The sequence below is a fragment of the Syngnathoides biaculeatus genome, chromosome 19 (genome assembly GCF_019802595.1).
Source record: "Syngnathoides biaculeatus isolate LvHL_M chromosome 19, ASM1980259v1, whole genome shotgun sequence".
Classification (NCBI taxonomy): domain Eukaryota; kingdom Metazoa; phylum Chordata; class Actinopteri; order Syngnathiformes; family Syngnathidae; genus Syngnathoides; species Syngnathoides biaculeatus.
This window is the reverse complement of record NC_084658.1, coordinates 1,168,464-1,183,122: the sequence shown is the minus strand read 5'-3', so window position 1 is coordinate 1,183,122 and position 14,659 is coordinate 1,168,464. Positions and strand designations below refer to the sequence as shown.

Below are 14,659 nucleotides of genomic sequence, written 5' to 3'. Positions count from 1 at the left end.
GGTGGTTGTGACCTTTTGACGAACTTATTCAACAGAATACTAGCGGGCGAGAAGATGCCTGAAGAATGGAGGAAAAGTGCCAATTCCGATTTTTAATCACAAAGGCAATTTCCAGAGTTGTGGGAACCATATAGGAATAAAGTTGATGAGCCACACCATGAAGTTGTGGGAAAGAGTAGTGGAGGCTAGACTCAGGACAAAAGTACGTATCTGTGAGCAACAGTATGGTTTCATGCTGACAAAGAGAACCACAGATACATTATTTTCCTTGAGGACACTCGTGGAAAAGTACAGAGAAGGTCAGAAGGGGCTTCATTGTGTCTTTGTGGATCTAGAGAAAGACTATGACAGAGTACCAAGAGAGGAACTGTGGTACTGCATGCTCAAGTCTGGTGTGGTGTAGAAATATGTTAGAATAATACAGGACATAAATGTAGGCAGCAGAACAGTATTCAGGTTTGCCGTAGGTGTGACAGAAGAATTTAAGGTGTAGGTGGGACTGCATCAGAGATCAGTTCTGAGCCCCTTCCTGTTTGCGGTCGTATTGGATAGGCTGACAGATGAGGTTAGACTGGTATCCCTTTGCACCATGATATTCGCGAATGAGATTGTGATCTGCAGTGAAAGCAGCAAGCAGGTGGAGGAACAATTAGAATGTTGGGCTCCAGGGAGAAGACATCGCGAAGAAGGACGACTTCAAATACATGGGGTACCTGATCCAGAGCAATGGTGAGTGTGGTCAGGAAGTGAAGAAAGGTCTTGTAGGTAGCAGCAGATTGGAACAGCTGGCAGAAGGTGTCCGACTGCTGAAGAAAAATTCCTTGTTTTTTTACATACTTGGCCTTTAAAGCTGATTCTGATTCTGTTGTGTGACAGAAGAGTCTCTGCTATGATGAAGGTCACAGTTTATAAAACAGTGGTGAGTTACTTTGATGGTTTGGACATGTCCAGAGGTGAGAGAGGGAGTACATTGGTAAAAGAGTACTGAGGATGGGGCTGCCAGGCAAAAGATGAGAGGAAGACCAAAGAGAAGGTTGATGGATGTTGTGAGGGAAGACATGAGGGCAGTGGTTGTTTGAGAGGAAGATACATGAGATAGGCTTACATGGAAAAAGACATGCAGTGGCGACCACTAACGGAACAAGCTGAAAGGAAAAGAAGATGATTCTAGAATACAGTAGCTTTTTTTTTTTTAAATCTACAAAGATTTGAACTTTGAGAGTGTTTAAACTAGAGAAATGTGACAAAATGTTAATGTCTGTCTGAGAAAAGTTCATCAAGTGTGTGGTTTTGGGGTTTTACAGCCTTAAAACATATACTGTAAACAAACAAAAAAAATAGTAAAAAAAAAGTTATATAAATGAATAAAAAAATGCTTGGAAAGAAAAACTTTTCTGTCAATGAAAAAAAGCAAGGAATGAAAAAAAAAAGACAACTACCGCATCTTTGCAAATCTCAGTTATGTTAGCTATTTCTTTATTTAACACATACAAAGGGCAGAGGCATGGTAAAACATACGCTATCTTAAAACATACTCTAGCTGTCATGAGGCAGTGAGGAAAAATGGCACTTTTATTTTTGTAAGCAGAAGAACAAGCTTGTACATTTTATCCCCCACTATGACCGGTGCAAGCAAGTCACCAGTCAACACGCCATCCTCACCACAGTGTCACACCAAACCAAAATCATCACACCACAGCAAATAGAACAGTATAAAAAGACAACACAACAATGAAAACAATAACCAAAGAAATAATTAACACAGACATGCACTTCAAACGCTATTTATGTACATTTAGCGCAGCAAATCATGATGGGGGTACCTCCAGCCTCTCAGTGACGCTATGGTAGCATGCATGCATACCAAAACATACGCTAGCATGCATGTTAGTCAGTCGTACTATTTTCCAATGTAAACAGTGCGTTTGGTTGTACTTTACTGAAGTATTTCACAATGTACACACGTTATTGCTTCATCAAAATTCATCCACAAAACCATCAAAGTCCTCATCTGCTGTATCTGAAATGAACACCTGGCCAAGTTCTCCATCAAACACGACAGGTTCTCTCGCGTCAATGTCATTGTCAGAGTCACTCTTGTTGCCATGCGGCTCCTCAGAAAGGATGCTGGCTTTTGCGAAAGATATATATAAAGCTTATGGCCACGCCCGATCTCGTCAGATCTTGGAAGCTCAGAGGATTTGGCCCCAGTTACTACTTGGATGGGAGACTGCCTAGGAATACCTAGTGTGTTTCTCCCCGGCTAAAATGCAGAGGGGTTGCATCAGGAAGGGCATCCGGCATAAAAACTGTCCAAACAAATATGCGTTCATCTGAGATGACACGCTGTGGCGACCCCGAACGGGACAAACTGAAAGGAAAAGAAGAATATATATATATATATAGTTAAAGTACTGAAACATAACCTGTGTTATATCCCAGAAATGTTTCTTTGGTCAACAAATGTTAACAAACAAAAAAATACATTCCTAACTAAACCAAGCCAACTATGAACTATTAATTTCAAAGGTCGCTTGCAACCTTGTTTCAGGTTTTTGTCATGATCCTGTCGTTCCAGCCCGGGCTGTGCGGGTGCCCGCGCGGTCACGCTAATTGGGAGGCACACACCTGCGCCTCATGCGGGCTGATTATCACCGTGTATATATAGGTCCCCGATGACAACTGATCCACCGCCAGATCGTTGAGCTTCATGCCCCGTTCAACTACTCCCGTATCCCTGATCGTCAACCCGTGTGTGCCGACCTCCGCCTGTTCTCCAACCGACCCCGTAAGCCTGACTTCTTTGACACTTCTGCCTTCCTGGATCGATCTCCCGTGTACCGACTCCTGCCTGCCCGCTGACCTGCTCTCTACGCCCGACGTCCCAACTACTGCTGCTGCACCTGACTGCCTGCCCGATCCCCGACCATTTAATAATAAACGTTTTTCCCCGAACTACCTTGCATCTCTCGAATCCTGCATTTGGGTCCTATCTCTGTTCCGATGGGTTGTGACAGAACAATTGGGCCAAAACAGGACCCAGGAGGAAAGACCTGGCGTCGCCAGGACCGACGCAAGGTAGACCGATTGCCGGAGGACCAAGCCTGTCCTATCCGGGTAGGCTCCATGACGTCCTCCGCTTCCGTGTCATACACTCCGCCAGCGAGCTATGAATACGTCCCGACCACGACCCGTCCAGCACCACATATTCTTCTGGACTCTGACTTTTCAGACTATGAGGAGGACCTTGATTTGTATGACTGGCTGCCTGAGTACGACTCCTATTATTTCGATTATGAATCTCTTCACCCGATCTTTCATCCCAGTCAGTTCACTTCACCTCCCCGCGTTTCTGGCACCCGAGCGTCTTTGCCCGTTTGTGGGAACCCGCTTGGCCATCTACCAGAGGAGACGTCCAGGCCGCGTGCTCCCTTGTGCCTCCCGCGGCGCGGCAAAAAAGACGCTGTCCTCATCCTCCCACTCCTCGCCGGCAACGGTGAAACCGGCAGACCCGCAGGTGGTGGCGAAGCTTCCAGCCCAGAGGGAGGAGGAGCCGCCAAATCACGAGGTGTTCTGGCCCGAAATGCAGGCAGAAATAGAGCAGGAGAGCACCGAATTGGCGGCTCTCACGGCGCAGGTTCAGCAAGGATTGAAGAACCAGCCAAGCTACACTGACGTCGCGATTACTACTGACTCGCTGCTGACGCAGATTCACGCTGCGGTGGGAACGGATCCGCCACCTCACCAAGCGCACGTTGCAGTGGGAACGGGTCCGCCACCTCGACACGTCCACGTTGAAGTTTCGACGGACTCGTTACTGACTTTTGCTCACGCGGCAGTGGCAACTGATCCACTACCAAGCCAAGCGGACGTTGCAGTGGGAACTGATCCGCCACCTCGACACGCACACGTTGCAGTGTCAACAGACTCATTTCTGACTCATGCTCACGCAGCAGTTGGAACTGATCCGCTCCCGAGACACGCCCACGTGTCAGTTTCGACTGACTCTCTGCCAACTCTCGTTGACGTCGCCGTGGAAAAGGGTCCGCCACCGCGCCACACCCACGTTGCTGTATCAACGAAAGCGCTGCAAGCTCATGTGGCAGTGAAGACCGACCCGATGCCGCCTCACGTTGCGGTCCAGGAGGTGACGATGTCTCCACAGCCGCTTCTCGTCCGTGCCCAGGAGTACCGGTGGCGACCGGTCCGTGACCGCTCCATGCTCTTGCTTCGTCGGCGACCGGTCTGCGGCCGCCCCCCGTTCCTGCTCCGACGGCGACGGACGGGCACGCCCTTACGTTCCTGTCCAGGAGGTGGCGATGGTGTCGGCGCCTTCTCATGTTGCTGTCCAGGAGGAGGTGGCGATGGTTCCGCTGGCGCCGCCTTCTCACGTTCCCGTCCAGGAGGAGGTGGTGATGCCGTTGCTGCCGCCTTCTCATGTTCCCGTCCAGGAGGAGGTGGCGATGGCGCCGCCGCCTTCTCACGTTGCTGTCCAGGGGGAGGTGGCGAGGACGCCGCCGATGCCGCCTTCTCACGTTGCTGTCCAGGAGGTGCCGATGGTTCCCCAACCGCCTAACGTTCCCGTCCAGGAGTACCAGCGGCGACCGGTCCGCGGCCGTCCCACGCCCCTGTCTCGACGGCGACAGGAGCTGAGGAGTTCTGATGACCCACCCCGGAGCTGGAGAGACTTCGGGATGGCGATGGGATGATGGTGGCTCCTGATGGATCCCAGCCGCTTCATGACTTGGCCTCGTTAGTGACCAGACTGGGGTTGGGAGGGGGCGTTTCGCCATGACATACTTCTTAGCTCAGAAACACGCAGACAAAATTTGTGCTCGGCTATCAAATCCTTCTTGAAGTCGACAGTTTTACGCACCACAATCCTTTTTTCAGCACCAGCAATTCCACTTGCCTTCTTTGGAACCATGATCAATTTGAAGAAAAAAAGTTTCTACAGTAATGGGTAATGTCCACGAGCAGAGGAGTGTGTGAGTCAACTGGTTACGTCTTTTTCATTTTTTTGGGGGGGTGTGCATTCGGAAGCACAATAACAAATCAACGTGGGTCAGTTGGTTGGGGTGTTTGAATACCGAATTTTGTTCGAAAACCAAAGCAAAAAAATCTTGAAATTCGAAAACCGATTTGTACAAAAACCAAAACGTTTGAAATCCGAGGTACCACTGTATTGCTTGCAGAATATCTTTTGCAGTGCATGTTGAAACCTGAATGATGCTCCCAAAAACTTTTCAGGTTAATATTATATTGCCTTATATTTAAACGACAGAATTGACCCCTCCGTGGATGTTGCGCAATCCGCGTCACTGACCAATCAGAGGCCAGAGATCTGCATAATCTCAAATCTCAGACAACGCTGGCTGGATGGTCCAGTATAGCTTCTGTTGGCATTTTATCGCGTATTTGGGTTCTTTAACAATAGATATGGTTAAGAGGTGTAGCCACGGACTTTATAATAGTGACGACAGGTATCCTGAAAGGCTAGTTTGTGGAGTTCAATTCGTACCCTTTCCAAAACCGAAGACCGAGTACGAAAAATGTCTTTGATGGATCAAACTTTCTGTAAGACCGCATCATCAACTGAATCCATCTAAAATCAACCGGAACAGAAGACCGAGTACAAAAAATGTATTTGATGGATAAAACTTTGAGGAAGACCGCATGATCAACTGAATCCATCAACCGGAACTGATATGTTTGCACGAAGGCAAACCCTAAATTTGATTTTCAATACATGTCTCATATAAATGAATTAGCAGTTCTTCGCTTGCATAACATAGCTAAGTGTGAATGATTGACACACTTGATCTGTGTTGAGCGATATTTTGCGATGATCTGACTACACAAACGTGTCCCATTGTTCGCGGCTAATTGACCCCTCCGTACAGGGCACTTAACAACGCCTCCTGGAGTGACATCACGCCACGTGCGCTGACGTAAGACAAACAGTAAAAATGGCAAATACAATACAATACAATACATTCTTAACTGAGACAGACTCCATGCTTCGGATTTCATTCAAATCAACGATATATTATAGATTCTAAATACAATACATTCTTAACTGAGAGAGACGCCATGCTTCTGATTTGATTCAATCATTCACACGTAGCAATGTTACGCTAGCGAAGTACGTCTCATTCATTTATACGAGATGTGTATTGAAAATTAATTATAGGGCATTTCTTCGTGCAAACACAGTCTGGTTAAGCTTCGGCCGCGAGCCGGCAAGAAAGTGACATGTTTGTGCAGTCCGATCATCGCTAAATACCGCTCAACAAAGAATAAGTGTGTCAATCGTTCACACGTAGCAATGTTATGCTAGCGAAGAACGTCTCATTCATTTATACGAGACGTGTATTGAAAATCAAATATAGGGCATATCTTCTTGCAAACACAGTCTGGTTAAGCTTCGGCTGCGAGCCGGCAAGAAAGCGACGTTTGTGCAGTCCGATCATCGCTAAATATCGCTCAACAAAGAATAAGTGTGTCAATCGTTCACACGTAGCAATGTTATGCTAGCGAAGAATGTCTCATTCATTTATACGAGACGTGTATTAAAAATCAAATATAGGGCATATCTTCGTGCAAACAGTATGGTTAAGCTTTGGCCGCGAGCCGGCAAGAAAGTGACACGTTTGTGCAGTCCGATCATCGCTAAATATCGCTCAACAAAGAATAAGTGCGTCAATCGTTCACACGTAGCAATGTTATGCTAACGAAGAACGTCTCATTCATTTATACGAGACGTGTATTAAAAATCAAATATAGGGCATATCTTCGTGCAAACACAGTCTGTTAAGCTTCGGCTGCGAGCCGGCAAGAAAGCGACACGTTTGTGCAGTCCGATCATCGCTAAATATCGCTCAACAAAGAATAAGTGTGTCAATCGTTCACACGTAGCAATGTTATGCTAGCGAAGAATGTCTCATTCATTTATACGAGACGTGTATTAAAAATCAAATATAGGGCATATCTTCGTGCAAACAGTATGGTTAAGCTTTGGCCGCGAGCCGGCAAGAAAGTGACACGTTTGTGCAGTCCGATCATCGCTAAATATCGCTCAACAAAGAATAAGTGCGTCAATCGTTCACACGTAGCAATGTTATGCTAACGAAGAACGTCTCATTCATTTATACGAGACGTGTATTAAAAATCAAATATAGGGCATATCTTTGTGCAAACACAGTCTGGTTAAGCTTCAGCCGCGAGCCGGCAAGAAAGCGACACGTTTGTGCAGTCCGATCATCGCTAAATATCGCTCAACAAAGAATAAGTGTGTCAATCATTCACACGTAGCAATGTTATGCTAGCGAAGAACGTCTCATTCATTTATACGAGGCATGTATTGAAAATCAAATATAATGCATACCTTTGTGCAAACATATCTGTTCCGGTTGATATTAGATGGATTTAGTTGATGATGCGGTCTTCCACAAAGTTTGATCGAAGGCATTTTTCGTACTGGGTCTTCGGTTTTGGAAAGGGTACGAATCGAACTCCACCAACTAGCCTTTCAGGATACCTGTCATCACTATTACAAAGTCCGTGACTACACCTCTTAACCATATTTTTTGTTAAATAACCCAAATACGTGATAAAACGTTAACAAAACCTATACTGGACCATGCAATGTTGTCTGAGAAAATGGCGGGAGCAAAAAGGGGCTTTGGTTTATGAAAAAATACTTTTTAACAGGGATAAAAAGAATGGTGGAGAGATGAAGACAATCACACGAAATAAAGTCACCTGAAAGCTAAGACGAGGAAATAACGAAACGGATGTTGTAGGAGACGAGGAAAGATGACTGTGTTTACTGTGTCTAATAATGTTGGCAGCGGACCGCGTGAATCCAAATAAATTAATGGGGCATTTAAAGAAATTACACCCCAGGCAGGTTGATAAGACGCTGGATTTTTTTTCAGCAAAAATGTGCCAAAAATTGGCAAAAATCATCCCGCTTTGTAAAAGCTACTTCAGTAAACAAGCGGTGCAAAAAGTCATAAATGTTTACAGTACCTTTGTACTTTTTTTGTCTGTTTCTGAAATGTGTAAGGCACGTGTCATTACATAGCACCAAAGCACGACCAGTTGCAACTTTTTCTGGATGTTTCTTGACCACAAAGTCCGAAACTTTCTGCCACATCGCCAACACTTCCTTTATTCGGTGGTAGAGATAAGCTCCTCCTCTGTCTCCTCATCAGAACTCTCACTCCACACCTCTTATGTTGCTGTACCTGTTACTCATTTAATTCCTCTGTCATCAGCACCATAGCTTCAAAATAATTTTCACACTCTTGGCTGGCGTTATCGACTTGATAGATTCCAAGCTGTAATTATGAGTGTACCCCTTGAAGAGCGGAGAGGTGGGCGTTCTAAAGCCGACGAGGTGGGCGAGTGTGTGGCAGAGCACCAGCTAGTTGTTAGAGCGTTCAGTGAGTGCTGCTGAAGGGTTGAATAAAAAGTGACTAAAACCAAGTAGTGACTCCTTTTTCTCATTGCCCTTTACCGGGGGCATTCCAATATGGTTAATTTAGAACAGTCATAACCCTTTGCCAGGTTGGTCACTCATACACCCTGTTTGTGTTTTTCTGTTATTTCACATCCAGTGATATCATCCTCTTCTTCTCATCGCTTTCCTTAGCAATTGCGTTCTTGGGCCGCATGGTTGAAAAGTTACTCGTACTAAATCCAAAATAACAAAATGCGAGCATACCCGAACAGAGATGTTACTGAGTCAATGTGCACAAACGGAAAAACAAATTGATGCTCGAAAAGCTGAGCGGACCTGTGTGTTTCAGCATGTTAACGGTCATGGTGACATCTACCCGCAGTTGTACGTTCGTCAACTCCTGGCTCGCAAGACAAAGCAAAAAATTGTCATGGCAGTGGGTCATATCTCGAAAAACTCGTATTCAACTTACTCAAATGTCAAGGTAACCACTGTACATTCAATATCTCCTTCTTCTGTAACCAGAACCCTGTTTTCAGATGTAACTTTTCTTTATATTTGTATGACAGTTTAAAGAGTTTCGCATGGAAGTGTCTGTACCATTATTAAAAGTATTTTTATGGCGACAGGAATTAATCAATATATTCTATGGGAGAATTTACATACCTCTTTGGGGAACCCGCTGCCAGCGGTAATCCCAGTTCTGCTGGGTGACGGCCAGCCGTGAGGCTGCCAACCCCTCTTTGGGAGAGAACTTCCTCACATCCCAGAGCTTGATAGACTGGTCCTTCGAGTTGCTAATCAGATAGCGCGCATCGCCCTGCCACAATAGGAACGGTGACAATAGATGGTATGAGAGGTCATCATAAATAAGGTGAAGCTGTACAAATTGGACTCAGAACAATGTACAGGGTATGGTACAGATGGGTGAGTAATTTGATCATGATTTATATATTGGGATTTACCTTAAAAAAATGAATACAGTAATCCCTCTCATTTTCGCGCCACACCTATTGCAGCTTCAGTGCATCGCAGTCCCCCCGCCCCCCCCAAAAAGACCGGTTTACAAATCCATCCATGCATTATCTACCGCTTTTCCGGGTCGTGTCGCGGGGGAAGGAGCTTCAGCAGGGATACCCAGACTCCCGAGGCGTTCCCAAGCCAGCCGAGAGACAGTCTCTCCAGTGTGTCCTGGATCGTCCTCGGGGTACAAAGTCTCCATCACTTCAGACGCTGCACTGATCTGTCTGTCGATCTGCCGCTCCATTCTTCCCTCACTCGTACACAACACCCCAAGATACTTGAACTCCTGCACTTGGGGAAGCATATTATCTCCGGCCTGGAGAGGGCACGCCACCTTTTTCCGACTGAGCACCATAGTCTCGGATTTGGAGGTGCTGATTTTCATCCCAGCTGCTTCAGACTCTGCTGCGAATCCAGTGAGAGCTGGGGATCATGGCTTGATGAAGCCAACAGAACCACATCATCTGCAAAGAGCAGAGATGCCATGCTGAGGCCACCAAACTGTACACCCCCTACGCCTCAGCTGCACCTAGAAAAAAATAAAAAATTATGAACAAAATCGGTGACAAAGGCCAGCCTTGGCGGAGCCCAACTCTCACCGGAAACGAGTCCAACATATTGTCGGCAATGCGGACCAAACTCTGACAGCGGTCGTACAGGGACCGAACAGCTCGTATTAGGGGATTTGGTACCCCATACTCCCGAAGAACCCCCCACAGGACTCCCGAGGGACACGGTCGAATGCCTTCTCCAAGTCCACAAAACACATGTAGACTGTTTAGGCGAACTCCCATGCACCCTTGAGGATCCTGCCGAGGGTGTAGAGCTGGTCGACTGTTCCACGGCCAGGACGAAAACCACATTGCTCCTCTTGAATCCAAGACTCGACTTCCCGACGGACCCTCCTCTCTAGTACCGCTGAGTAGACTTTAACAGGGAGGCTGAGGAGTGTGATCACTCTATAGTTGGAACACACCCTCCGGTCACCCTTCTTGAAAAGGGGGACCACCACCCCAGTCTGCCAATCCAGAGGCACAGTCCCCGATGTCCACACAATGTTGCAGAGGGATGTCAACGAGGACAGCCCCACAACATTCAGAGCCTTTAGGAACTCCAGGTGAATCTCATCCACCCCTGTGGCCCTGCCAACAAGGAGCTTTTTAACCACCTCGGTGACCTCAACTCCAGAGATAAAAGAGGCCGCCTAAGAGCACCCAGACCCAGCTTTCTCGTGGAATTGAGGAGGTCTTCGAAGTATTCTCCCTTCCGACTCACAACATCCAGAGTTGAGGTCAGCAGTGCACTGTCCCCTCTATACACAGTGTTGACAGTGCACTGCATCCCCCTCCTGAGACGCCTGACGGTGGACCAGAATTTCCTCAAAGCCGTCCTGAAGTCGTTCTTCATGACCTCAGCAAACTCCTCCCGTGCCCGGGTTTTTGCTTCAGCGACCACCGAAGCTGCATTCCACTTGGCCAGCCAGTACCTATCAGCTGCCTCGGGTGTCCCACAGGCCAGAAATGCCTGATGGGACTTCTTCTTGAGCTTGACAGCATCCCTCACTGTTGGTGTGCACCAACGTGTTCGTGGTTTGCCACCACGACAGGCACCGAGCACCTTACGGCCACAGCTCTGGTCAGCCGCCTCAGCAATGGAGGCGCAGAACATCGTCCACTCGGATTCAGTAATGCGGACTTTGTATTGGGCCGTTGTGGTAATGTTCTCAATTTACCAGTCGATCTACGTTCCTACCGTCACTTATAGGCATGAGCTGTGGGTCGTGACCGAAAGAACAAGATCCCGGATACAAGCGGCCGAAATGAGTTTCCTCCGCAGGGTGTCCAGGCTCTCCCTTAGAGATAGGGTGAGACGCTCGGACATCCGGGAGGGGCTCAGTGTCGAGTTGCTACTCCTCCGCATTGAGAGGAGCCAGATGAGGTGGCTGGGGCATCTGATTCGGATGCCTCCTGGACGACTCCCTGGTGAGGTGTTCCGGGCATGTCCTACCGGAAAGAGACACAGAGGATGACCCAGGACACACTGGAGAGACTATGTCTCTCGGCTGGCTTGGGAACGCCTCGAGATCCCTCCGGAAGAGCTGGAAGAAGTCGCTGGGGAAAGGGAAGTGTGGGTATCCCTGCTAAAGCTACTTCCCCCGCGACCCGACCCGCAAGAGCGGTAGGTTATGGATGGATGGATGGATGGATGGATAATTACGATCCCACCTCAGCATTGTCCCTCCAGCCTAAGCTGCCTCCGGGGTGCCCAAGAGGTGGTGACTACGCATGCACGTTTATCCTTTTAGGGATTTAGCGTTAGGAATAGGCTCCTATTTGGGAGTACTTTTATCCTTTTTGGGATCCAGCGGTAGGAATCAACCACTTTGGAAAGATTAACAAATGTTTTATAATTAATGATTTAAGGTAATGGGTATACTTTTGGAATCTTAGTCTCAAATATGTAAAGTATAAATACTGTACATAATGTAATCATTGTTGTACCCAGATACACATACAGTGCCTTGTGAAAGTATTCGCCCCTCTTGAAAATTTCAACCTTTTGCCACATTTCAGGCTTCAAACAAAGATGTAAATTTTTCATTTTTAGTCAAGAATCAACAACAAGTGGGAAACAATCATGAAGTGGAAATTCAAACTTTTTTTTAACAAATAAAAAACTGAAAATTGGGGCATGCAATACAATTTGGCCCCTTTACTTTCAGTGCCGCAAACTACTCCAGAAGTTCAGTGAGGATCCAATGTTGACAGGTGATGATAAATAGAATCCACCTGTGTGTTATCAAGTCTCTGTATAAACGCACCAGTTCTGTGATAGTCTCAGGGTTCTGTTTTAAGTGCAGAGAGAATCATGAAAACCAAGGAACACACCAGGCAGGTCCGAGATACTGTTGTGGAGAATTTTAAAGCTGGATTTGGATACAAAAAGATTTCCCATGCTTTAAACATCTCAAGGAGCACTGTGCAAGCAACCATATTGAAATTGAAAGAGTTTCAGACCATTGCAAATCTACTAAGACCCGGCTGAGAGATCTACAGCTAATGTGGGAGAGTCTGTCCATCAGACAACAATCAGTCTTACACTGCATAAATCTGGCCTTTATGGAAGAGTGGCAACGAAAAAGCCATTTCTTCAAAATATCCTTAAAAAGTCTCATTTAAAAATTGCCACAAGCCACCCAGGAAACACACCAAACATGTGGAAGAAGGTGCTCTGGTCAGATGAAACCAAAGTTGAACTTTGTGGCCACAATGGAAAACGATATGTTTGGCGTAAAAACAACACAGCTCATCACCTTGAACACACCATCCGCACTGTCAAACATGGTGGTGACAGCCTCGTGGTTTGGGCCTGTTTTTCTTCAGCAGAGACGTGGAAGATGGTTAAAATTGATGGGAAGATGAATGGAGCCAAATACAGGACCATTCTGGAAGAAAACCTGTTGGAGTCTGCAAAAGACCTGAGGCTGGGATGAAGATTTATCTACATACAGGACAATGATCCAAAACATAAAGCCAAATCAACAATGGAATGGTTCAGAAATACACATATCCAGGTGTTAGAATGGCCAAGTCAAAGTCCGGACCTGAATCCACTGGAGAATCTGTGGGCAGAGCTGAAGACTGTGTTCACAAACGCTCTCCATCCAACCTCACTGAGCTCGAGCTGTTTTGCAAGGACGAATAGGCAAGAATTTCAGTCTCTCGATGTGCAAAACTGATAGAGACATACCCCAAGTGACTTGCAGCTGTAATTGCAGCAAAAGGTGGCGCTACAAAGTATTAATGCAAGGGGGCTGGATAAAATTGCACGCCCCACTTTTCAGGTTTTTATTTGTTTAAAAAAGTTTTAAATATCCAATAAATTTCGTTCCACTTCACGATTGTGTCCCACTTGTTGTTGAGTCTTTACAAAAAAAATTGTAATTTTATAACTTTGTTTGAAGCCTGAAATGTGGCGAAAGGTTGTGAAGTTCAAGGGGGCCAAATACTTTCCAAGGCACTGTACCTAGGAATTCCCAGGGTGTGTGGGGGTTGGTTGTGTGTGTGGGGGGGGGTTCCTACTTTGTGGTTTTTCACATTTCGTGAGGGGTTCTGCTCCCCATTCACCGTGAAAAATGAGGGATGACTGTATTTACATAAAAAGGCTGTAGTAATTTGTATAGACAGTCAATGTTACAAAACTCACCAGCATATATTCTTTCTAGTCTGTGAAAAACTAGTTCAATCAAATTTTATCGCGACTTTCTACAGCTATTATTTTTTTTAGCGTTCTGTAAATATGCCTGCATCACACTATGCTACCCCTAAGAGAAAAAGGTATGCACAACTGGAACGTCACATTGTCATGCCGTCACCCCTGATTGTGCGTAGATGAAATCAGAGTAAAATTTATCAGTTTTATGTCAGAATTACATTTTTATTTGTTAAATGACAGAACGTTGACAGGATTTTTTAGACAAATGTTTATAACAGATGACCACATCATCACGAATACTCTTTTTTTTTTATTTCCTTAGGGTGGTCCGAAATGTAACACACACAGCAAACGTGATCAATAAAGCAACCGTGGCTCAATAAACAAACAACAGTAAGCAGACAAAGCAAACGTGAGTCAATGTAAGCATATTAAGCATGGCAAAAGAACATTCAAAGCAAAACAAGAGAGCAAAAATTAGATAACTTTATGTGCATTTAAGCCATTTAATCAAACACCCTGTGCATGGAAATAACCCCGAGAACAATTGCTAAACTAGACAGCTCATACCATTTTGTGCTTACCGAAAACCCTCCTCGAGGTGGTGAATCCCTCATTGCAGCTTGAGGTTCGTCACACATTTTGCTTCCTTTTTAAAAGTTATTGAAGTGGGTTTTACAGATGTTTACCACATCATTCTTTACCTAGCTTTCCGCTGATTCATTCATACCATAATGGCGCCACAAAAGTGTAATTTCTGCCATCTTGGATCATATCCAAAAAATGTAACTTTTTCACTGATCCGTCAGCTCCCTCCTCTTCCTCATTGTCAGCCGGCTGTTTTTTTTTTTTGCAATTCGCTGTCCACAAACTGAAAGCAGCTCCCTTTTAAAACAACACTCTTATTTTGCATCTTTCTCTTCAACTTAGGTGCTTCAGTGGCAACTTTAATAT

General features: G+C 45.9%; 1 protein-coding gene across 8 annotated transcripts in view; it reads right to left on the bottom strand.

The window, feature by feature from the left end:
• Positions 1–14,659, bottom strand: part of dcaf11 (ddb1 and cul4 associated factor 11) — a 130,745-nt gene that overhangs the window by 24,787 nt on the left and 91,299 nt on the right. For all 8 annotated transcript variants that reach the window (XR_009792798.1, XR_009792799.1, XR_009792797.1 and 5 more), the window contains one exon: positions 9,134–9,287. Coding sequence is in view for 5 of the 8 variants with exons in the window: in XM_061805765.1 (XP_061661749.1) it covers positions 9,134–9,287 (154 nt within the window). In the remaining 3 variants the exon portion in view is untranslated. The remainder of the gene's footprint in view (positions 1–9,133; positions 9,288–14,659) is intronic.